This window comes from Anopheles coustani, chromosome 3, assembly GCF_943734705.1.
Source record: "Anopheles coustani chromosome 3, idAnoCousDA_361_x.2, whole genome shotgun sequence".
Lineage (NCBI taxonomy): Eukaryota > Metazoa > Arthropoda > Insecta > Diptera > Culicidae > Anopheles > Anopheles coustani.
In genome coordinates, this window is record NC_071288.1 from 1,299,227 (window position 1) to 1,325,762 (window position 26,536).

The window sequence follows — 26,536 nt, forward strand, 5'->3', positions numbered from 1 at the left end:
GGGCCTTTTTTTTTTGGCGGGGGGTTGGTTCTAGCCACGGGGCCGGGGGACGGGGTTTGTGATTTTCATTAAACAGTTTTTGTTTTTTGGTTCGTTTGTGTCTTATGATGAAACTTTTATTAATTGTCGGCTGCATTCGTTTCGTGCGCCGCGTTTGTGATCGTACGTGATCGCTGTGTTCGCGACTTCGAAACAGATTCGAACGGTGGCCAAAAGATTCGGTCGCTGGTGAACACAACAATACACTCGCGTGGGCGAGACCCGGCTTGGAATCGTAAAAATAACGTTTAATACCCAACGGAAAACGGGCGACGGTCGCACCAGGGTCTCGTGGCGTGGGAAACGTGGGGTTAAGATTTTCCTCCATTTGTGCTGAAAATGCACCAGTTTTTCACTCCCACCCTTAAGCCATCCCGTCCCTAACGCGAAAGCCAGCTGTTCGAGATCGATCTTTTTAGCCCCGGGGTTGGGCAAAAGAAGATACACATCATTAGTATGTAAACATAATTAAGAGCCGCGTACCGATCAACCCCATCGAGTTCGGGCCCGCACGGATCTCGGTCTGGGCGGACCTCCGGAGTTGTTTGTTTATGCCCCGGGGCGTAAAATAAAATATGAAGTAAAACAAACACACTTAATACACGGCCCGTTTCTTGCGGCGCTGTGTTTGATCGAACCAATCGAACGGCTAATGAATTGGAGAACGATTTTCCGATGCAAATCATTTCGGATGCACCGTCCCAAGAAACAAGTTTGGATTCAGGAAAAGGAAAACTCTCGACCGGCCGACCGGCGATGTGGCGATTGAGTTGAGTTGTAAAAATTGGCGCCGCACATGTTTCCATGTGTGTCGGGGTTGATGGTGGCATAGTTGCATTTTACGACCGTTGCGTCTCCCCGTCGAGCGTCGAGCGCCGGGGTTTGCTTAGACTGAGTGCACTTTTTTTTTCGTCGCATTTTACGACGACGCGTCGCGGGGCCGCTCGAGTGCAGCCCACATGAGAGCTGTGTGAGTTTGAATCTAATTTAATGAGTTTACGATCTGACGCGACGTCGCCGGCTGGGACTTGGACTTGGGGGAAAGGAACTTGGGGTGTTCGAGTGTACTGATCTATGCACCACCACATGATCTGTATGTATGATGTGAATTCGTTTGGTGGGAGCCCTGTTCGTGTGGATGTGTGTTGGGTTTTTCCTCACCGTCTACGGACAAAAGTGACTCATAACTAAACACGAGATGATTCGAAAACCAAAAACAATACAGCAAAAGCAGTGATGTGAAAATGCCGGGGACCGATCGGGAAACGCGTTGCATGCGATACAGGGGAGGCGGGAAAATGAATAGCTGCAAAAAGGGGAAGGAAATCGTTCGGGAAAAGCGAAAAGCCTACCTTCCGAGTTGGCCGACGAGGATTTGATTGCTTCGGTCTGCGCCGCCAGCGCTTTGGTGCGTTCGAGCAGCAGCTCCTGGAATTGTTTCGACTCGTGGGACGCGCTCAGGTCAACCGAACGCAGCATGCTGCGTGGAGAGAAGAAAGAGAGAAGATACATAAACCGTAAATTTGGGTGATTCAAAACTAAGTTTCATTTTAAATATGACTACGATTTAAACTTTGACCTACTACCCTCGGCATGACTTCTACGCTCGTAATCCGCTGACATACATACACCCCCCCCAAACACACACACTCATTTGCGTTCTGCGGGAAATGGAAAAAGGGATACAAGCGGCGTAGGTGTATGCAAAACCGCAACAACAAAAAAAAAAAGGAAATAAAACCCGTACCTAGGGCGGCAATTTTCTGACCGAAAGGAAACGAGATTCGGCCGCCCCAAGGCAGATCTCGTGTTTTGTTTTGTTTTGTTTTGGTTACACCGGACGATTTGATTTTATTTTTTTATCTTTTCCCTACGACTACGCCGGGAGGGAAAATATGTATAATATGTGTGTGTGGGAGGTTTTCCCCGAAACGCCAACCACATTTCCCTCGGAACACGCGTGGTAATTCGGTAGGCGAGATCCATCTCCCTTCGATTTGTAAATTCGGCACAGTTTTTTTTTCTTCCTCGTTTTGGTCGTTTCGGGAACAATTTTCCCCCAATTTCAAATCGCGCCCAAGCGCAGGACGTGCTCCGCGGAACGCGTGTCAGCTATCACGTGGAGGGAACACACACACGCACGTAGCAAAAAAAAAGGCTCACAGCAGGAGGGCGGGTGGGGTGGTGATTTGATGGTGGTTTATGTTTTTGTTTACGTGTCGTTTTTTGGGCGATTCCTCCGTGCTTTATTCTCTGCGGCGGGGAAAAATCGGGGCCAATTTCATACAGTTTGAAAAATCGTCCAGCATTCCCACTGCTGCCCGCAGGCAGAGAAAGTGAGCGCGCTTTCCACCCAGCGGTGGGTTGGGTGGGTTGGGTGCGTTACGATACCGGGTAATGAGATTCAAAAACGTGTGCCGACCATAAAGCGAAAAGCGGTATTTGGAGTATTTACCTATTTTCCTTCTTGATATCGTCAAAGTCCTGCTGCTTTTCGATGCGCGACTCGAGCCGCACGATGTGCTGGCGCTTTTCCTCCAGCCGGTCCTCGAGCCGCTGGATCTGCAGGTTGTGCGATTCCTGTATGTTGGCGATGGCCGTCCGCAGCCGGCCGACCTCCTCGAAGAGAAGCGATATCTGTGGGTTTTGAGGGGGGGGGAGAAAAGAAAAGAGGGGAAAACATTTTAAGCAAAACGAATCGAACGGTATGATTAATGATACACGAGGGCGGTAACAAGTAAAACGGAAAACGGCACACAATTGACAGGTTGAGAAGAGAGAGAGACAACCTGTGCATGTGGCCGGAAGTATAATATTCTAAAATAATTAATTTCCCGTCATGTCATCTTATTGCAAATCTATTAAACAGTAATAAATATAAATCGTTTGGAGGAGCCGCCCCACAAGGCAAGCGAGGCGGGGGATTTCCCGGTACAGACGCGAGCAAATGTCACCGAGGACATTCCATTCCGTGCACTCGCAAGCACCGTTTTGCCATGTTTCGGATGTTGCAGCTGAAGGCAGGTTGCGCTGTCGAAAGTGATGTCAATCTGTGTCAGGAGAAATGCGAGGAATGTGTCCGTTGGGTAAATCTCTCCCCCACCTCACCCCATACACCGAAGCAACCTCCTTCTTACAACAATGTCCTCCCTCAAGGGGGAGGAGGATTGCTCGTCTTGAAATAGTTCGTCGAATCCGAAATCGTGCGTTGGAATGGATTCGATTCCTGTTTGATTCATTAATTTTCACGTCGTTCAGTTTCGTCCTTAGGCGGGTCGTTAAAACCCCTTTACGCCTGTGGCCTGCAAAACCTTCGGGAAGGTCGAGTTGGTAAGCGATAAATCAAAATTGTAAATACGATACCGCAAAATTCTCTTCACCGTCAAATGGGGCTGAGGGTGCGGGGTTAAAATCCTTCCGAGGAGTTGAAGAAGTTTCACCCGGAACATTTTGATGCTCATTTCCGTTCCGCAAAAATCGATCGTCGATCCGTCCCACGCTCGTGCTGGTGGTGGGGTTTGAGGGATGGGAAACCGATAACCGTGAATGATGCCTTACCCTCTCCCTCCCTCCCCACATCCCCCACGACTTCCACGACGGACAGGGCAACATCAAATCCTTATCAAATGGAAGACGGCAAATTCCAGCGAACTAGAAACTATTCTGATTCGTTTCGGGAATGAACAAAGTTTTACACAAAAACAATCGTCGAAATGGAACGCCGCATCTCGTGGGTGGAGCGGGTGGGTTGGGGGTGAGAGGCAGGAAGATATACGATGGGAAATTAATATTTTGCAACGAAACAGCTCCAGAGAAGTGGCGTCCTTGGTGGGACTCGCCCCTGTCTTTGTTGGCTGCCTCAAAATGGCTGCATTTCCTTCAATCCTTTCGATTCGCATCTTCCACGCCGAGGAAAAGCTCAATCACTCAACGCTAAAGCATTCGCCAGATGAGTTTCCTGAGTGATTTCAATCTCAGACCTTACCCTGTGGCCTCCTTCCTTCAGACGGTGTGCTTCATTTTCGCGTCGGAGTTGTGGTTTCGAAGCATTTCAAAGAAAATCTCGACCGATACAGAGCGGGTTTTAACTCTTGTCGTGGCTAGGACTTTTCGGTAGGATGAGAATAGAAACATAAATTCCAATCAAACCCCGAACAGATAACAACACAAAAAATAAAACCAACCATTAGAGGATTGAAGGGATGGAAGGATGTTTTTTTTTTGCTATTCCGGTTATCCACCCGCAGACTTTCGCGGTAGTTATTGACGATGTTTGGATTATTTCGATTCGCTGACTCGCGCTCGCCGACCGCGACACCGTAACGGCCACCTTTCATTCGGAGATTATGGAAGGGATTGTAACATAAATTTCATGTTTTTAAAATCGACGCCGGTCATAATGGTGTGTCGTGTAGTGTCCCGGGGACGTCCTGTTGTCGGAGGACGGTATTCTTTTATCTAGTCCGAATCCGTATCTCGTATGTCCGAGGAACTTTCAGTGGAGAATGGGAACCTATCGTCCAGGACGGTTGATAATTTGGATTTATATTTTTTTCTACAAGAAGAGTTGTGTGCCGATTTGGTTCGAATTCGTTTTGGGAGGAGATGAAATAATATTTGGAGATTATTAGGTTAAAAGCAGCGAGATGGCTTTTACAAATATTAAATATCGATTCCCGGCACTTGATGAAAGGCAAACACCGGCAAACACCGTCGCCCTATCGGGATCAGATGATCGATATTAATTACTCCAAACCGTGGCCATTTGGTGGGATGTTCCCTTGGTCTCGGTGGCGACCGTGAAGGGTTAATTTCTGGTTCATTCATTACGATTAAAGGAGCAATGTTTGAGCTGTGCGGATGAGTAATGTTTTTTTTTTGGCTTGGATGTGTCCTGGCAAGGAAAACACTTTTGAGAGTCCGGCATGGGGACGTCAATTTTTCATTATTTACCCCGAGTCGAGGGTGCCACGTCCGTCCATCGGATGTAACCGTTGATTAATCACTAGCGTCAATGTGTATGAGTGTGGGTGTGAGTGAGTGAGAGAAAGAATGGCGGAGGATCAGTGAGGATCGAGGTTGTTCGAGCTGCTATGTATATTGACTAATTTATGACCCACCGGAAGTATCTTCTCCCGACACGGACACAGAAGGTCCGAAACGGTTCTTCACACGACTCTCAGCATCCCACGTTTGTCGGAAATTACGATGAAAGGATATGGGCAGTTCGGGGCGTCAATTTATTTTCATTACGCTTGTCTACAGTCCCCGGGAACGCGCTTGGTGCGCTTCACGATGCACATCGGGAAGTGACACAGATTTCGTCCATTTCCCTGCCCTGGACGGCCTGAAGGATACCTTGCACGGTGTATGTGTCTTTTATGGGGTTTCTAATCCAGATCAACTGGGGCCTCATATTTTCGGGTGAGTTCTTTCCCCGCGGATGACGCTACGGAAAGATGGTAAATTTTTTTGGCTTGTCTGCATACGCGACTTCCTGTTTTCCCCGGGATAGGGACTTTTCGCATCAGAAGTCGTGAAGAGAAAATATTTGACGAGCATCCTCCTCTCGAAGAGATTCGAAATGGAAGTGCGCAAAGCTCACGAACGTCGGGCGGACAAAAGGACGAGTGAGTTTTGTAATCCTTTCTCTGATGCTGGAGATGTGTTGGTCTTTTTTTCGTGTGTGTTTTAAGAGGCTCTCGTATGGTTTGTGGAACGGTGGGTGCAAAAAATCTTTCCATTTCAAAGCCCCGTTATGGCGAAAGGGAACTCGAATGCATGTAAATAGATATAAATTTTATAAATATACGTTCTCCTCGGGGCCAAAACAAAATGTTCATAGAACGTAAGGATAAAAAAGATCTCAGTCAGTCCGTCCGAGAGGCTACAGAATCCGGACAGGAAAAGGCACTTGATGAATCTTGATGTTTTCAGCAAATGGTCACCGAGTGGGGTTTTTTGGCTGTGTGTTCTGCCGTTGACGGATCCTTTCGCTGATGAGTGTTGGTGGAAAAAACAAAATCGATCCATTCCCTAGCCCAGGACAGACAACAACCCGGAACGAAGGATGTGCCCGAGAGTGAGACGAGGAAACTGAATGATATATACCTCTTAATATTACCATTTCAAATCAGTCGACCGTTACGATACTCTCGATCCCCAACCGCCTGCTCCCCGGGTTGGGCGGGTGGACACAGGTGGCAAGAAAAATCCGGTAGAAGTCGCAAAAGAACTCAATGTTCTGACTCGAAAAAAAAACGACCTCGCTGTGCGGTGAGATGAACAAATATTATATATCTGTAAGTCCTCGCTCATGTCCTGCGATGGTTTCAAGTAGGTGAGGGCCCGGACCCGTCTCGGAAGCCCCTGTCTGCTCGCGCAAGCCGGCGTCATCAAGATTATCTATCATATTATTCGCCGATGTTCGTGGTTACTTTCCCTTCCTTCCGGTTTGGAACCGCGGGCAGACATATCGCTCGGTTTGGAACGTGAACGTGGTTTCGGAAAGCACGATACATTTTGCTCCACTTTACTGTTGCCCTTTTATGAATGGAAAAAAATATGACATTCTCGGCCACTCGAAAAAATGTTCCGAGATCGGGGCAGGGGTATTGAAAAATATTATTTATTTGTACATCAATATGATGGCCCTTCCCACCCTCGAAATGATACGCTTGGTGTAGAAATTCTGACGATGGTAGCAGCCATAAAATAGACAGCATGCATGGGGTTTTCCACGACAGTCTCAAAGCTCTTTCGCTGTGTAATTAAAAATAAACTCTCCATCGAAGCGGTGTCGGGAAAAGGAGCGTTGGAATAAACCCTCCGCCTCCAATAATAGGGAGCGAAAACAGGAAGCCCATTGGAAGGGCACAGGTTGCCAGCTTGAAGTGTGGTTCATGGTAGGCAAAGCCACCACTTGAATTTTAACGACACGCCAAAGATGGCATCGAAAAGACACGGCCCACGAGATGGCAAGCGAACCGATTTCGCCGGAGATCGTTATCAATTCTATAGAAATTGATCCTCATTAGATGGAGGGACTCGGTTTCCTGCACTGGATGTCATTATCCTTGCGGTGATGCGGGGACTCGTCTGGTGACATTTGACAGGTTGATGAGACAAGTGGTTTGAAGCAGTGGGCTGCGGCTGCGTTAAAATGGAGGGTTATATAAAGATTTATTGATTTAAAATTTCAGAGGGTGAAAAATTAAATAAAAAAAGACAAAACAAAACCCCCTCGAAGACGGCGAACCCGTGGAAAATGATACGCGTTCGAGATGGAATTAAGGTATCGTTAAAATTCATAGCTCACGGCGGGAAAACAGGATGATCTGGACAACAACTGGACCCAATACAAGCGCACCAAATGATGGTCACTCTCGGTGTGATTGAATTATACATTTTTGGCGACATCTCGTGATGGCTCGCGTACGCTAATGGAATTATTTTCCTCCTCTAAACGTCGCCCATAGTCGAACAACAGACATCAGCATTTGCCGGACATGGTCATGTTGGGTGGTTGAGCATAAATGGAGGCGCCCAGCATTGGTCGCATGTCAACGAGGAGTGGACGATTGCAATTTGATTATCGATGTAAGATTTTAATATTCGCGATATGGAATCCTTTTATTCGCTGACAACCCGTTCAAAGGGAAATTGATCTACTTCAAAGTTGGAGTAGATAATTTTGTCTGACAACTAGAAAGATGATGGTGGATTTCTTTTTGAATTTGGTTGCTCATCAAGTTCAAAACGACAAAAAAATATTGAAATATATCAGTGAATAAACTTGACAATCGTAGAACTTCATTGAATGTAATGCGTACATTTCTATAGAATAGAATGAATGAAAGGCGAAAACGAAAGCATATAGCTCAGGTTTGAGCTTTTACTATTTAAAAAAAAGTCCCCATGCCTAGCAACAACAACGATAACTTTGCTCAAACGATGAGAAGAAACGAATCGATGCGACGTTAGTAGGCGGCGCTCGGCATTTGATTGTACGTGGTTTTTATCTTCCGCCTTCGTGCTGCCCATTTTCCCATGTGCTGTTGTTTTATATTGTTCACGCAAATATTTTTTGACAGCAACCAAATAATCTATACCCTATTTTATGAATATGTAGATGATATTCCTTTGCCCGCGCTCGATTGGCCCGGGACTTATTGTTATCCTCGCAAAAGGGGTACCGGGGTGGGGGAGAGTGGTCGGTCGGGGTTTGAAGCCGTGTAAGCATTGGCGTTGGAAGGAACGATCACCAAATTGAAAAATTATGTCCGACTGGCCGTTGGACTGGTGTCCGTTTTTGTCCGTTCCTCGCGGTGTACCCCCGGTTTGCGTATTATGTCCTCCTTTTTTGTGCTTCCGTTTGGGCCCGGGCTGGCTGCTATACCATTGAGTTTTTCGTTTCCATATTTTTTTTTGCCCAGTTACATTTATGATTAGGAGCGGCAGAAGGAGGAGGGCAAGGAAAAAAGGATTCAGTTTTGGGCGAAGGAGAGATGTGCTTGTTTTCGGTGGGACAGCGTTAGTGCCATTGTTTGGGAGTCTGACGAATTTGTTCTAATGGTTGTAAAAAAGGACAATTGAAGCATGATAGCAGTCGAAAAAATATGTATGTATGGCAATGATACGGGTGTAAGTAGGGCTGGGTTTGGGATATTAATGGATTGATGGTTGTCCTTTTTCGTTAAAAAATAGAAAGGAGTGTGCTGTTTGTTTTTCACTCCGAGCATCAAACATCTATTTGCGTGCCTTTATCCATTCACGAACCATCAAATCGAAGAATAGAATGGCATATGGCATTGAAATAGTTATTCATCTACAATGATGTGTTAACATAACATGAATATTTCATCGTTGTCGAGCTGTGAAATGAAATAATTTGTATTCTAGTTTTGATTAAATGGAAAACAATGTCATATTTTTGTCTCATATTTATCTTCTCTCCAATTGACGGAAAATTTTTGTCCTTCACATCGTGAGTATGTTCGAAATATTGAAATGATGTTCGAAATGCCGCAAGTTTTAAGGTAACCGAAGGGTATATTATCCTTCTAAAAATGTTTGACTTGCGGGTGAACGTTCAAATACACATACATATATCATTTTCTGTTCTCGGACACTCTGTTGTTGGATGACAAAAACCAGAAACAAAAAAAAAGTAGAATGGACCACCAATAATGCCACTTTTCCATGGTGGAAAGCTACCAAAAAAAAAAAAGGGAGAAAGCAAATGAGTGTCTCCTCCCGATCCCGTAAGGGTTGTCCGGAAAATATGGAGCCGCACGGTCGATGATGGTCGAGAGGTTGAAAAATGTATAAGTAATAATCATTACCCGGACGCAGCCGAAATGACAAACGCGTTCCCCCTTGCCGCCCCGGGGGAAAAAAGGCCGAGCGATCCGAAGGGACCAGTGCGAGAGTGCAAGGGCCACCAAACTTCTTGTGTGTGGGTTTTCTCGGCGTTGTTTCCCTGTAGCACGAGCATCTCTCACCCCCGCCTCGCATCCACTCCACCTTCGTCCGCTGTTGTTGTCATTTTTGCGTTTTTCAAGCTCGAAAAGGATTCGAATCTCTCGGGGTGTGGGGTGGGTGCTTCGATGGATGTGTGCGGCCTTTTTTCTTTCCCAGCTTTAAAATGAACCCTTTTTGCGGCTGCCAACATGAACCATCATCCCCACAGTGCGTGCGGGCCGGGGAAGGGGTGGATGGTAACATTATAAAACATAAATTTATGCGCGTTTTAGAACACGCATGAGTATCCCGGTACTTTGTCGTCACGGGTGCGCCGTGATAAACAACGGGCACAAGCGCGAACAACCCGAAACAAACGCACACGCACGGGGAGATGCACGGAAGAGGCGGAGGAATCGTCGGAAAAAGGATGAAAGGATTCGCCTTTTTCGGAATGTGGATGTGACATCGCTGCGGGGTTGAAAAAAAGGAATCGGCTCCGAAAAAAGCCGCCCCCGGAACGCACCGTGGCAGAGAATGATAATATCGCCAAGATCCGTCATTGTGTCATATCAAGAATCGGTGAAAAATAGCCTCCTCCCCCACTCGTCACCCCTCGGGCAGCATCCTTTTCCGGCGGGGGCGGAGGGTGGTGAGTGTTTGAATCCATCCATTAATGGATGCCCTCGCCTTTACCGCTGCGCCATTTTTATCGTTGCCAAAGGACACACACCCGATCGTCTCCCGAAATCCTCGCACAAGAAAAACCCCGATTTGAAAAGGACTCATTATCGAAATGCATTCCCGTAATGGATTTATAGAGAGTCGTCGTCGTCTTTCCCTTCGTCGAGCTCTTAAGAAGAATTGCAAATGATTTGTTGATGACGGTGTGTGGTGGTTGTGGTTTGCCAAAAGCGAGCGGTAGGGGGAAAACAGATAATAGCGATTTTTCTTGTTTTTCCATCGACCGGTTAAGGAGCCGCTGCAGTCGCGTCCCATCACTTCCTGTTCGGGGAGTCATTCCATTAACCACCCCAGATGGCGCGCCGTTAAGTGATGCTAAAATGATGCTCCGCCTGCTTCGATCTTGCCTGTTTGTTGTTGGATGTTTTGCTCTGCCGAGCGAAACTCGAGCGGGAAAAATATCGTTTCCATAGCAACGTACCTGAAAAGGGATGGAGAAAGAGCAAAGAAAAATATTAGTACACGTTCAGCCAGGGAAAGGATTGCTATAAATCATAATTTGGGAAAATTTCGAGGCAAATGAGCATCGGATGCTTCGGGTAAAAACCCCCTGCCTTTTGCTGCGAATCCTTTTTATCGCAACGGAAAACTATCGGATGGTTTATCTGATTTAAATAAAACACGAAAAGTTTTCCATCCGGCACTGCCGCCATATGAACACGTTCCCTTTTGGTGCCTTTGGACTTTCGGAGTTGTTCGTTGGGGGGCTCGAGTGTCGATGCTTTGGCAAATCGTTGCTAGACGATAATTCATTTAAAAGTCAGAAACAATTTTTAACCAATCGCAAACGTGCCAAACGGGGGGACATGTACTTAAGGTGCTGGGCTGGGGAGAGGGGTCGTCTCCGCTCTCCGGAAAGGTAACCTGCAGTCCAAACCTACCCACCCCTGTCCCGGGAGTGCTGCAAAAAGTTCCGCATGAACCGATGGAAATGGTGAGTCCTGTGCAACTAATCCCGACCTTTTCTCCATCGTATCACCCCGCACGCGTGTTTGTAGTCGCTCCGTAGTGTAGTGAAAGTCAGGACCTTCGTTTGCCGGCGTGTCGTGTCTTCGCTCGTAAACAGTCCGGTCCGGTTTTCCCCTTCCCCGAAGGTAAACCACCCCCCATAAACAACCCCCTCCAGCGGAACAGAAGGAAGAAGGGGCTTAGCGGAGACTTAGTGGACGTATGCCGAGGTAGAGATATTTTAAAATAATATTTTGCAGGATTTCAATTTTTAGTTTTCCCGCTTCCCGTACCGCTTCCCCGCCTCCGAGGAGAGGGTTTGGGATATCAACCAAAAATCAGCATTAGAAACCCAAAAACCGTCGAATTTAAATGCATCTGAAAGGGGATCACGGTATGAAGAAGGAAGGGGGCGCAGGTCCGGCTACGGTCCGTTTGACTCTCCGACTGTGGATTTCCGGGGACTCGTCCTGGAATTTATGCTCCCTTCCTTGTGCTCCTGTGTGCAATGGCTTTTGGCTTTTGTGGGGGGGTGAATTTATCCTCGGGCTTTGATTCGAGGGCGACGACGCCATGGTTTGGCTCTTCGATCCGATTCGAAAACCGGTCATATTTATGTTCCTTTTGTTTTAACAGTTTTTTCTCCTCCCTACTGCATGCCACTGCGGTTGGTGGAAATCGATTGGCTGAATTTAATTAGAACCGGACTAGCAAACGGGCCGCCTTGGCATTCGAAAGCGAGTCTACTTAATCGGAAGAGATCTCGTTTCGGTGGAAAACCTGGAATTAACTGCCGGCCGAACCGCAAACCCCCGGTTGGTGTCCCTGGTGCGCGCTGCCCGATAATAATCTCTAATCCAATAATCATTATCTAGTGAAATTGGACGCAGCACAACCGTCTCAAGCAGAATCGGATGAAAGTAGCGTGACCAGCGACGCTCAGAAGAAAGAAAGGACGTTCGCAAGGTGGTTCTTTCTTTCTTTCTCCTAGCTTCGTGACCTGCAAGAACCCTCCGCCGATCGCTTCCCTCGAGAGTGGGTAAAGGGAGGCTGATTTAAAAATTCACTCATGCAGATCATTGAGATTCGACTCGGGTACCAGGGTTTTCGGAAGCGGAAACGGAACCAAAACCATTCGAAAGGCCAGCCGGAAAAACCGAACCGCGAAAGTGGACGCATAAGGAAATCGACTACTTACACGTCCACGTTGGAGAGCACGCGGTGGGAGCGAGCGGGCCCGGAGCAGGCAATTGAATTAATTTACTACGAAAGCAGATCATTCAATTAAGTCACGTTTTTCGTCTTCGTCCGATAAAGAAGGAGTCTGGAGACTTATTTTTGTCCCTCGGCTTGTGCCCACTTCGTCCTGTTTTTCGCTAGTTTATGTGTCGATGGACGTTAAGCGAGCGGTGCATGTTTCAATCGTTTGATACACCAACTTTTTTACACCAACTTTTCGCCCCTTGCGAAGGGGAGGGTATCAGAATTGCTTTATTTACCGAAAACCAGACGAAGTTGAAACACGAAAAAAACTGTTTTAAATACAAGACGAACCAAAAAAAAGGTTATTTTCAAACGGAACGAAGACGAACGCAAATATTCGACCAACGTCCAATGGAGTGGCTCTTATCCCCTTGACGACATTCAATCATTGCACGGGCCACCGTCCTGGTGGCACGGAGGGGTAGGGAAATTGGAAACGGTAATAAACCGGTGAGCTTCCTTGAGGCTTCCCAATAAGGAGGAGCAATAATGATAATAACAATATTAAGTGTCTTTAATTGTTTAATTAGGGAAACGGAGCATGAAAATGGATGCCGTCTTCCATGTCCTTCCATTTGGAAGATCTTTCCCCCAAGAGGATAGGATACACTTGGAAAAGAAAAAGGAAACCGACCCCACCTAAGGAAAATTGAAAGGAAGGCGCGACCCAATCGATGCCGATGGGAGGCTCTATCACTTTTCAATTAATATTCAAATTTAAGGCGACTAAATACCTAACGGACCGTGCGAAAATCAGTCTCGCTCGATTGGTGCCGTTTTCGCCGGGCTTAATCGAACCCCGGCAGTTCAGCGGGACGATGAAAACCGTTTTCAGTGGGCGAGAAATTGATTTCCTAATTCGATAAGATTGAGACGCTGGACCGAGAAGCAGCACCGTTTTGCGAGTAGACTCTTCCCGTTCGGTTGAGCTTGGGAGCTCTTCCTCTCGAGGGCGGGAATGAAACGAAATAAATGACCAACTGTCTCGCAGGACATCCGGTCGGTAGCAGCACAATCCTTAGGGGTGGTTTATAAAATAGTTCATTTAATATTTAAATCAACTGAGGAAAGTTGGATGCTTTTTCCTTTCCCAGCCTGCCATCCCAGGGAAAAAGGATGTCCATTTCGATGACCGTTTGGTCGCACAATACCTACCACCGCTGACCGTTAGAAATCGTGACTGAAAAAGGCGATAGACAATCGGAGCTGTCCCGTCCCGGCCAGCCACCAACCCACCCTCTTCTCCCACCGGTTGCCCGAAGGACTCCGGAGTTGGTTCAATTTATCATTTCACATAAATATTATTCCTCTCACAGCATCTTTCCGAGGACACACCACGGGGCAAGGGGTGTTTGAAGCGGAACTTCGGTTGATGTCGACCGAATGACTGAATGATCTTCCCACCCCACCGTGGCACTGTCTCCAAATTGTCCTCCGGTTGGAAAGTTTCATACCGAGTTGGAGTGGGTTTTGCACGGAGCGACGGAGAGACTAGTGATTTATAATATTTAATAATAAAATAAATACCAAAAAAGCGAAGATGAACCCGGAAACGTCCGTTCGCCTATCCATCCGTCTAGGACAGCTCGTCCACGTCCTTGTTGGAGTAAAAATGTCATCACCACCACCACTGTCTGTCTCCGGTTTCTCCCTCACTTGTCCTTTTTACATTTTTCCCTTGAAATAATCAATAGTTTCATCCCTTTTTGGAAGGAGAAACATCGTCGCCTTCTAGATGCACTTTCACGGCGAAATGTCGGCGAAAGGCACCCTGTTTCGGGGTGTTTGAGATGATTTTCTGATGAGCCAGGAAACGCAGGGCGACAAACGGATGGCGATGGATGGATGAAGTGGGTTGATTTTTGGAATACAAATTTTTCGGAATTTTGATTAAAAATATTCCTCCCTCTGGGTTTTGAAGGCATTTCGATTCTGTCCATTCCACCCTTCCACCGGGGGAACTATTCACCCGACGAGGGGATCGCCGTGGAAAGGGAAGGGATAGTTTGCCTCTTGTCACCGCGTCCCGCAGACCTTTCTTGGGTGTTCGGTCACAACAAACTAAATGGCCATACGGGGGTCGTTTTCTGTTTGGATCGTGTATTGTGCACGAAAAATTAAGCCACCATTCGAGACGATGTTCATGTTGGATGTAAAACCACCGTTTCGTTGAAGATGTGAAGCAACATTTAAAAATAATATCCTCGAGGCAAGCTTTTATTGAATAAAATTACCCATCTTCGAGAAATGATCTACCGCACGTAGCGATTGCTCCCTGATATCGGAAGGATTGGAACTACAATGTGAGTTAATTAATGTAATTATGGCCAAACTTTCGTTCGTCGTTAGGATCGCCGTTTTCGCTCAAGAACTTCCGTGTGGGAAAAGAAATCGTGAAAAGTTATGGCAGGAACGTGTGGCGACCGTTTGGTTCGCCGAAGACAGCTCCCTTTGTCGCACCGGCGATGAATCCGGGCGACGACGCAAAGAGGTGATGAATTTAATTTTAATAAATTTACAAGTCCCCTACTACAAGAAAGAAGGCCTGCAATTGTGTGTCTGGAAGAAACTGAAGGAAGTTTCATTTTTTAGTTGTTGCAGGTGCAAGTTTTCTCGGTGCGGGATTTTACTCAACTTCAATCTTTCCATCAAGCGATAGCTGAAAGAGATTCATGAGTTCACACGGCGTACCATTTTCAAGCAAACGTTTCTCCAATCAACGAATATAAGCCGTCGAAACGTCTTTATCAAGACACTCTTGAGATTAGCTTTCATCGGGTACAGAACCTCCATGGCATGTGTTTCCGAACTATCGCTCCAATTGCCAGTCAACGCCTTTTCAATGGGGCCTCACGCCATTTCTCGTTCGAGCCAGCATTTCATTGATATTGAAATCGAATTCAATAAATTAATTCAAGTATGTGATGTATCTGCTATAATTTATTAATAGAATTTCTCGGCAGAAGACGATCCGATATTGTAGGGCCCACCCCGGAACCGAACTCCGGCGCCAATCATGATGGTACTTGTGAGGAATGTGTGTAATTTCTCACCCACTTCTCACGCATCCACACTACACTAACACTCCCAACCCGCCTTTCCACCAGGACTTCCGCAATTGGCCCAAATCTCTTTGCCCCAAACTTTCAATCCGATGCTTCGAATTCTAGATTTCAATATACCCTCCGTGTCTGCCTTGCTCCGGATTGCCATAGCCATATCTCTCCAATGCCTCTTGTTCTTGCACACGACGCTTTTGGTTGGTACGTCTTATTAACATGTTGTCGTATATCTTGCAACCCTTTTCACACCAGTATTGAAGGAATTTCTTGGCAAAAATTGAACTCACATCGTCGTCTTCACCGGGCGAAGACGCTACACACGCCAGGCGGAATCTCAAATCCCAACCCGGAAAGACGATGGATGGCGATGATTTGCCATACCATGTAGTGCCGCTCCTTTTGGCCAGGGAACGATATTCAAAGATATAATACAATAAAATTGAATATTAATTGAATGATAAATAACGCCTTTGAATGGTTTTAGTGAGAAATTTGAATTTCTAAGGTCGGTTGCAGTTTCAACTCGGTTCCACTCGTGCAGGGAGGTTGTGGACGCTGAATTGGGGTGGAGGAAACCAGTGTGTGAGTGTGTGAAATGGTTCAGTGAGGACGGATGAGCAAAAGTCAGTCCGCATTGAGGAGCTCCCGGTTTGGAATTGAAATGAATTACTAAACCAATTTATGAAATATATGCTACCAAAGCAGAAGCCGTGGCAGCGAATAGTTTGAAAGTGGTTGATGCGGCATCGGATCGGGTGGTGGTTGGGCCTGGGTGGGCCTCTAGTTAGGAGCTGGTTACATCGTCTCGACGCCGGGCGACCGATGCACAACTCAAAATGACAGCGTTCGAGAGGCAGCTCGAGCGCGCAGGGAGCTCTCGTGGTCGTCGTCGTGACAAATGGGTCCGTTTCGGATGCAAACCGAACGTTTGGTGGGGCGTGGGGTAGGGCTACGGGAAATTGGAATACTAAATTGATCGTTTCCTTATTTCGATAACTTGTTATATATATTATACGGCCCCGGACTACGGGCACATAAATAATGAACGACGTTCTGCCGGTGACTTCGTGGCACTTTGCTGAATGAACTTTAACTGGAATTGATGGAAAATCATCAGCATCGTCGTCATCGCAATCATACGAGCGATCGAAGTGAAAGAGCAAAACACTTACGTTAAAGCACAATTTTTTTTCTTGTTGAGCAAGCGAAAATATGGAAAGAGCAGATTCTTTAATACTATATTTAGAATTCATGGAAATATTCTTTGCCCACCCGTTCGAAAACAGTACATATGGAAATTACAAGCCCCACGCCCGGGAAAATGTGTAAAAAATGTAATAATAAATTATCAAAAATATCCATCATTATAATTGCGTGGCAAAACCATTTTTCCTGGAAATGAGCGTACGCGAACATTAACAGCAATCGCGGATAAATCTGTGACCCTGATGAATCGTCAAACTTCGTGTGCTTTATCGGTTGTGCAGTTGTTGTTGACGAGCATGTCTTTTAAATGAGCCATTTTAATATCGCACCAACAAAAAAAAGATAAACCAACCCCAGTGAAACACAGAGAATCCAAACACATCAGCGACTTCAGCTACTCTTAACCGGATGTCATAAATTATTGCATCTAAGAGCCACCTACATCTTCGCCTTCTCTCCCCACATCAACTGGTGAGGCCTTTTTTGATCCATTCTTGCACGAGGACGAGAACGACGTCGAAAAAATTCTTTGGCAAGTAGAACACAAATAAAACACCACAGCTCAAGATAAATGCATAAATACAATATCATAATGACAGTGTGCAGTTGGCTGCCTTGCGATGGCAGACGATAGCACTGACGAATGTGTGCGAAGGGAGAGGGGGAGAAAACGGAACGAAGAGACAAAAAAAAGGTTGCTCGTTGCACCGGTGCATCAACTGGATGCACAGCCGGCAAAGGAGCGGGGAAAGTGGAAACACTGTATCTATAAGTGCATCGAGCGAGAAGAGGAACGCAGACGAACGGGGAAGAAAAACGGAACAGAGTCCCAAGAAAAGGGTTCTCCTTAGGCGAGGGTTCGCGCCTCGAGGAACTGAAGAACACGATGGAAAATCCCTCCGTCCCCGATTCAATGTTCCAGAATGAAAATGCGTAATGAGCAACAGCACAGCAGAACAGGCAGTCGGGAGCGCTAGAGAGAGCGTTCCCTGCTAGCGAACGTTTTGCTGGAAAATGAATTATGATATGCATTTCTTCATAGTTTTGTTGGATGGTTTAGTTTTTTTTTCCACCACTTCGCTACTGAAACGTTCTTTCGTTACGGGTCCCACCCGGTTCCCGACTCTCTTGCCTTGCGTCTGGGAAATGTTGGATTGCCTTCGATTCGATATAAATAAAATCGAGACTTGCTTCGACTTTTCGTTCGCTGAGTCGCTGGTTGTTGCGGTTCAGTTCATTTGACGTTTTGCCCGCATGGGAAACCCTCCTTCAAGCCTCCCTCTTCCCTGCTCACCATGCCACACAGAACGAACTGGTTGGTGGAGCACTTTTGCCATCATTTCTTTGATGATTTCGCTCACCCTCTCGCTGGCTTTCCCGGCTACGTTTCACAAACTCCCCGTTTTGTGTTGCTGCTGGGCTTGCGATTCAAACAGGACCCAGTTTACAGTTGCACAGAAAAATGTCACAGCAAGTGCAGCCTAATGGTGATTCCAAAGCAAAACGAAAGGGATTCTTTCCGCTCCAAACACAAGGCGTTACGATGGGGAAGAATATTCGTCTTGCGTTCGTACGCCCGGCAAGTGCACTCCCGGCAACGTGCAACTGCACTTTCTATCGCTTCACTCTAGGGACCGTTGAACGGAAATTGATTTATGTGCAGTTGCTCCCAAGTGCCATAAATTATAAAACTCACTGTCGGAGAACCGAAAAACCACAAGCAACGCAAACTGTTGTTATTTTCGATCACAAAGCAAAAAACAATACAACACAAAAACAACCTCTTGCAAACACACACACACACACGGACAAACACCCACGCAACACATGAACATAAAACCAAACAAACGGGACAACGGAAAATGAATTCGAAATAGAACCGAAAAGCCTTTTTATTTTCCCCACTGCCCAACAACCACATCGGCACTCTTGTGCAGCATTCTCACCTCCATCATGACCGGATTCTCGATGTTTGAGCGGTCGAGAAAAATGTGAATTTTTCCTTTGGTTTTCTTTCAATCTAGGGTGGTCTTGTTCAGCAACCCATCAGCAATTGCTTCCCGCACACGTTATCAGTAACCATTTGTACTATCACAATTGCACTCGTGCCACTCGACGACTTTTTCCGTTGCAGACTATGCACTGTACAGTATCAAGAGAAAGAGGTTCGTCTCTTATCGCCAAAACGCGTTGAACTGACTTTCAGATGCGGAAAACAACTTAAAAAAAAGCACTGCTCGTACACGATCAATAGCCGGTCGAGGGAAAAACAACGTTACCGCAAACAATTGACGGTCACACATACGAAAACCACCTGCACACACACGTCCGTACGTTCACTTCTCACCGAACACCACATCATCGACTTCGCTCGCCCGACATGCTCCCTAGATGGCGCTACCGGTGTCAAAAGCGAGTACGATCCGAAGAAATAGTCCGGCCGTGTTATTCCTTCTACTCTGCCAGCGTTCGCGCGAAGCCGTTTGTTGCCGTTGTTTTCGAAAGGACGGGAAACGTCCGCCGCGCTTGGAAGAAGACGAGTGCAGCAGACGCAACCACTACATCAACTGAAGCGAGTTGTTTATCTTCCGACCACCGAACCCCGCGATTCTTTCGGTTGACGTTCTGCTGCGAGCCTGCGACGTGTGCGCGAAGAGTCGTCCTGGACCGCGTGTGGGACAGAGGGAGATGCAAACTGCGCGTGTGAGAGCCTCATTCCTTCGATTGAGTTACCGGTTCGCGATTCGAGCAGTTCGTAGAACTCACCAAGACGATGGACGAACAGAGACGGCGTTGACCGGAAAACAGCGTTATCTCGCTCTCTCCTTCGCTCCGGTTGCCATTTGTGTAGCTATGGTGTTATCTCTTTCGGAATGCCAGCTGGCTGACTCACTCTCGCACACACGAGGAATCGATGCGCGTGGAATAAATGGGATGAGTTTCCCCTTCCACCGATGTAGTCCGAAGTAAATTGGTGTTGGTGGGTCACGCACACACACACACACACTCTCGGCCAGCGGGTTTTAATGATCCTGTCCTTTCGGCGGAATGCATTCTCGACTCGCGTGTATCCTTTTCGGAAAAGCGTGCGTTAGTATCGATCGGATCGTTGGAATGAAGCGATCTAGCTTTAAAGCTCTCACTCACTTTAAGAGCTTCAGTTTGTGGAAGAAATTTTAAAGACGACTCTCGTCGCTCGCTATCACGTGATAAAATGTGACCCCACAGCCCCAACGCTGGATAATTTCCATCGACGGGGGAAGATAATTTCGGTCTGTTTGGTTTAGTTCATCGACCAGCGAGATAGGGCTGGGTTTGTTTGTGCGCGGTGAAGTTTTCCCCTGTTTTTCTTCTTCACCCGAGAGCGTATCAGCATTCCATCCGGCTAATGGCTCACACTTAAACCACTTATCGTGGCCATCATCGAGCGCTCGACAGTTATTATCTGGTCCTGTGGTCCAAGCGACAGAATAGGACATGATTTGTTCTGTGACTATTTGATTTAGTATCCATCCCCTTCCACAATCGTTCACCACGCTCTCTCCCTTTCTCTCTCTCTCGATCGTTCTTTACGCTCTATTTTCAAGTCCTTATCGTGTGGCGTATCATAGTTGTAAAACGAAATCATCGTGTGCTTCGCAAACAAAACAAAAACCTAGCACAGATTTACACAGAGCTATCGAGCTGGCTACTAAAAAACAACAGCGTGTGCAGCACGAGCTACGGGGTGGCAGATAACAAACACCAGCAAACACGCAAAGAGAGGTCGGAAAATGAGACAAAAAAAAACTCGTCTTCGTACACCCCGAGTGCAACCCCTTGGGTTGGGTGGGTGTTGAACGATAAAACCACTGCCGGCTGTTGCTACTCGGGCTTACTGTCAAAACGGATGGACTCGAGAATGCCTCGAATGGGGCAAACATTGCCCGTCTGTTTGACAGGAGGAGTTAACAATAAATTTTATTAATCAATGTCACTTAGTACCTCAACTTAAGTGATAGTGTATTCCTGTGTATTTTTTTTTGTGTCTCCCTCTCCTTCACTCGCTCGTGGCCGAGTTGTTTTTGTTCACTCGTTGACGCGGGCGACTTTGGGTTGACGCGTTTTGAGGAAGGGATTAATGAAACATTAAACAATTAACCGACACATTAACCGACCTCAAGTTTGTAGCCACGAGACGAGAGATGGCGGGTTGGCCGTCCACGAACACGATGGCGGGGGTAAATGGTTGGTAACTGAGTTTGATTTAATTACTGCGGTTTGTTATTTGCTTCTAACAGACGTCGTCGGACGTTGTTTGCCATTGCGTAACTTAACCCAAAAAAAAAAAACCGGTGGCCGTGGGTCCGAAATCGTCCAAGATACAAGACGCCCTGGGTCGAGCCCAATTGCGCCATCATCGTCATTGCCGTCAGTAGGCCGTTAGCAAACGGCAGCATCTCGGTCATTACAATCATCCTGCCGGATTTATCACGCGTTCTTCGTTTACACATGAGTGAAGCGATCGGACGGAACGAACATCTCGGGGACAATTTGTTAGAGGAGAGAGAGTTTGATTTATGCTCAGCAGAGGGGGTTGAGTCAGGCTCAAAATGGAATTGTCATCTTAGGGCGGTATCTTTTCGACGAGAATGGAATATAACATGGTTTGATTAAAAAAGCTTATCGCAACCGAGGTACAACAGGATTATAAGACTTGAAAGTATGTTCAGCTACAAATCAGAGTCCAATTTCTCGGGATGAATGATAATTGATATATTAAATTTCAACCAGACTTCTTTTGTTCAAAGATATAAATAGACAGCTATTAAGAATAGATTTTCCAAATGGTTTTTTTTCAATTTTGTTCCGAATATTCAAATGTCATCATCAAGTCGATGGCGAAGCAACAGAAAGTATTGAAGAATCTCATGGTTGACAACTTTTCTGCAAAGTTTTTCGTTTTTGTTTTGTACGAACTCCATCAACAAATCAAATTTTCCTTTATCCCCTGTTCCCTTCTTTCCCCAATCAAACCCGTCCGAGCGAGTTTCCGTCTCTTCAAATACTCATCAGTGCAACATTCCGCAAGAGAGCGGAAGAAGAAGAAAAGAAAGTGAGAAAAAAACAGGACGTGCCGGAGCCGGATTTCTATAATTTATTTTTATAATTGATATGCAAATCCGTATCGTTTTCTCGGGGTTTTGTTTCCGCTTTTCCGGGCACGGTGTGTATCGAATCCGTTGCCACCGACAAAATACCGAAGCGAATGGATCCTATTTGGTCCTTTGGTCCGGATTTCTCTTCGCGCACGACTTCACGGTACAAACACACACACAGACACAAACGCAACGAATCAAGCTTTGGTAAGAATGCTCCAGAAAATGAAATGATGAAGCGCCACCGACAACAAACGGTGGAGTCGTGGAGCAGAAGGAAGTAATTTCCAATTCGATACATATTCCCGCCCAACACGTTCGCGAAAGGTTTGAGTCTGGGGGCCTCGAGAGTTTGCACCAGCCACCGGGAGAGGGGGGCAAACCGGGTCGCAATCCAACTCGACGAGCGAAACATGCATTTAATTTCCTAATGAAAAATATAAACAAGAAGAGTATGTAGAGTTCTTTTCGTTTGCACACCCGTTCATATAGTTGATTGTTTCAGCAGCAGCAGCAGCAGGGGAAGGGGCTGGAGGAAGGGAAACAGGGCAGCAAGCCCTACTCATATTTTCCTCCTCGAGTTACCAAAGGAATGGCATCGTTTCGGAGAACGAGAAGTATATCGGAACACATCTACATATCATCTGTAGCTTAGGTTGTGGGAGAGGGGGTGAGGCTGGTGTGTGAATAAGGATGTCGGGCGCAACACATCGCACACACAAACCCCCTTGGGAGAAGCCCTTTAAAAATCCACGTCAGACTGGTATTGTGAGCGACAAAAAACAACCTCCATGTCATTCTACAGGAGCAGAGGACAAGGAACAAAAAATACCATTCATATATTTATTATATAAAATAATCAAACTCCAATGGGTGGTAGGAGTCGATAAGAAGTCGGGAGGCCCGGCACAACCCACTTCCCACCGCGGGTTTGACGCGCGAGAAGAGTTTTGCATTTGCAAGCAGCAGAGCTGTTCAGAACCGTGGAAACCAACCAGTTTTTTCTCTAAAACCTAAAGACAAAAAACCTTCCCTCGCGTTCTGGTTTCGTGCGGCGCGGTGGTGGAGTTCGAGGGGAAGGTGAAAGTGTCCTCGGGTGGCAAGTGAAATGACACACAACTTGAAACGATACGAGTTGCGAACGAGCGGCAAAGATCCGAGGGGTGGTTCCATTTTTACTCATCCTGCGGCTCTAACGATTAATCGGAATGAAAACCACCATCGGGAGTGGGGAGGAGGGGGTAGGCAATAGAATGGGGTGGAAAACGGGACCCGCTGGATGTCGCTGGAAGGAAGGCACTCGTTTTGGAAAATCGTTCGATCGCAACATTTTTGACAGGGGGTTTCTTGTGCAGAAGAGTGTATGATTCGATTTTTAATAATTTTCCATGCTATACCTTCGTGTCGTTTGAGGATGGAGAGGAATAGTTGGCGGGGAGAGTTATTATTCCCGCTTTCAAATGAAATATCAAACCCGCATCCCTTTCCAACCCGAGAGCGGTGGTTTTCGTAGTGGCCAGCCTTAGCCAACCATTGCCTTCCGAATGGCGATTCAAAGGCGAACCGGGAAGCGGGTTGGAAATGCGGTGGGTGGTTCACAAAAAAGGGTTAATTTGAGGGGTTCGATGTATGACGAGGTGAAGAGAGAGAGAGAGAGAGAGGGAGGGAAAACTCGCCACGAAATACGGGTTGGTTCGGGATGGAGTCGGGAAAAATAAAATCCAACTCATCCGAACTGATATTGTAAGACGGAAAACTCCTACCACGAATCGAAGGATGTCATGAGAAAGCGTTCCTCACTCATACAAACGTGGTGTCGCACACAGGCACACATGATGATGGCCGTTTCGACATGGCTTACAGCTGGGAGCTGCACATCAAAAGTCGTAATTCGAAATAATAAACATAAAAAGTCACTCTCGCCCGGACGGAAGAGAAGCGTGAAGGAAAAATAACCCTTCACCGGGGGAGGGGGTGGAAAAAGCGGAAGGGTGGACACGCGCGCGTGTGTGTCTGTGGAAAAGAACTGAGGAAAAATCCCGGAAACCGGGGAACGCTTTGACGACCGAAACATACACACACACACGCGCTCCATACGGGGAAGCGGCTCGAACCCAATTAATAACAGAAATTTGAATATATAATTCATGTCAGCCAAAAATTGATGGAAAATTTTGCTGATGCGGAGCGAGCCAGCAATGAGTCGTGTTTCGTCTTCTTTTCCACCGTTGTTTCCATTTCTTTCCCCTGGCCCGGGGTTCGGTTTTGGGGGTTTTTTGGGAAAAAAGGATTCTCTCCGGTTGATTTTCAACCTGCTCCTCAGGCAGATAATTTCGTGTGTGTGTGTGTGTGTTTGTGGCCCGGTTTGGATGGAGTGAGATTTAAAAAGCCCTCCCCAGTGCCACCGATCTTACGAGGATTCGGTTGTTTCGGAACGTTTCCTCGGAGGCCCGAGAATTAAAAAAGAAGGGGGTTTCGTCAGAAGTTTATAAACATTCCGAATACAGCCAACACAAACATCAGCAAAAGTTCTCGAAAGCATGTGAAAGGCTTCTTTTGATTTGTGATCCTCTTGACGATTGATTGAAAGGGAAATTTTGGCTCCAAACGAATCACGAAACATTCGATCCTTCCATTTGCATTATCTGATCCTATTTCGACGTCTCGCGAAAAGAAGGGGCTCTAATTCCCCACTCGGTCTAATGAATTCTACTTTGCATATCTGATGAAGGGGATGGGAAATAAAAGTCGAACTACGCACGCACGCACGCACGCACCAATGCACGAACGCACGTACGGGTCGTTAAAAAGTGAGTAATGACCAATCTCGGGGTGCGGGGCTAAAAGGGCTTCTTACTCATTTTTTGTCCTTTGCTACTAAAACACAGCCTTCCGAACGTAATGGTGATGATTTCCACTCATCAACCCTTTCACCCCAATGGCTTACCCACACACACACACACACAAGCGCGCGTGTGTTCGCGTTCAGTCCCAAAGGACAATTCCTTCTCGACCCGATTCGTTCATTTAGGGCTCGTCGATATCGTCACCGACTTCGCCTTCGTCGTCGTCGTCGTCGTCGTCGTCGTCTTTGTCGCTGTTTGTTGTCGTTAGGAGGATTCTAAAATTCATCGACAAACGAACGCTGATCGAACCGAACATCCCTCACCTCCTATGCTCCTCGAACGTGCCCAGCCCCTTTCTCTCCCCCTCCTGGTTCCCTCGAGTCCCACGGCAAGGAAAAGGGTTGACACATCGATGTCTGCCTTTTGTGTCCTCTCGTGAACCGCCACCCTCCCTCCGGAGACTCGATTTCGGAAAAACTCACTCTCCCGCCGCCTCTCGCATTAATTTAGGATTTAGATTTATAATTCCCTCCAACTCCCCCTCGCTCCCTCTCGGGTGCCCGCCGCCTCTGCTTCCTTCCTTCCATACTTCCTTCCTGTGTGTGCGTTTTTTGGGAAGGGATTCCACCCGAAATGGAAAGATACCGGAGAGGACAACACTCGATTCAATTCCCTACGCTTGTTCCCTCGAAAGGGTGGCCCACGTGGAGGGGCCGCCTCCTTCGGCAACCCCTTTTGGCGCCCCCGAAACGGTGATGAGGATGATGGAATATATTGGTAAATTTGAAAATTTTTCATTTTTCCAAGATACGAATGCGGGTTCTCGCTGCCAGATCCGCCCGGAGTGTTGTTGTTTTGTGTTGGTGTGTGCGGAAAATGGGCAAAATTTGGGCCAATCGGTGGGTAGCGTGGCGGCACAGACGCCCAGGACATCGGTTGGGTTTCTGGTGAATTCTGGTGGAAGTGGTTGATTTGTGAGCTGTAGGCCAAACCTTACCATAGCGGGAGAGGGATGGGGCGGTGGTGAGATGACGAGTTTTCCCCGGTTTTTCGTACCGCTGCGCGTATTTATTGAAGAGGCTCTTCCATTTTCGACCGTGTTCAGTTCGGGGAGCACATTTGACTGATTTTGGCGTTCGCCAAAGGATCGCTCCTTCGGTGGCATCTTCTCCGACGTCGTGTCCTCCCCACCCCGCTACGTGTGTGTGTGTGTGTGTTACGTGAGTTTATGTATGCGACTCCTCCTCGGGGGGGACGGTGACGTCGGCTGTTGTTTTATTACAACTGATTTTTCGCCAGAAGCCAGTCAAGCGTCGAACAAACCATCGAACCGAGGTTCCACCATCATCTCGCAAGCTTATGTCAAGGTTTTTCGCCCGCGGAGGGAAGACAATTCCCTCTCTTTTATTCCGCTTTTTTTTCTGCAAAACTCATCCAGTGGAATGAAAAGGACTTAATTATATTGCTCGCGCACATATGCAGGAATGGGTTAAAGAAACGTAAATTAAATATTACACGCCAGCAGGAGCAGCAATGGCAAAACCCCGATGGCGACAGAGTTTGATTGTGAAGGATTGTTTTAAAAAGAGCTCGAAACAAAATGCAAAAGGGTTTGCTCGAGGGGCAAACGAGAGCACTTGAGGGTGGCTCGAGAAATCCCCTTTCCATGGCTTAGCCATTTCGTTCGTTAAAGGCAGATGGATGAAATCAGAAATCGATGACATTGGGATTAAAAGGATTACACAAATATGAATTTCGTTTGGTACAAACTCTATGTTTCTTCTTGAAAAGGAGTTTGGTGAATGAAAGAAAAACATCGATTCCGCCA

At 46.9% G+C, this 26,536-nt stretch overlaps 1 protein-coding gene across 1 annotated transcript in view; it reads right to left on the minus strand.

The window, feature by feature from the left end:
• Window positions 1–26,536, minus strand: part of LOC131261493 (homeobox protein cut) — a 157,606-nt gene that overhangs the window by 25,576 nt on the left and 105,494 nt on the right. Inside the window, exons 4-5 of the mRNA XM_058263541.1 lie at window positions 2,495–2,676; window positions 1,392–1,519 (exon numbers count right to left, since the gene is read on the minus strand). Of these exons, the coding sequence (XP_058119524.1) occupies window positions 1,392–1,519; window positions 2,495–2,676 (310 nt within the window). The remainder of the gene's footprint in view (window positions 1–1,391; window positions 1,520–2,494; window positions 2,677–26,536) is intronic.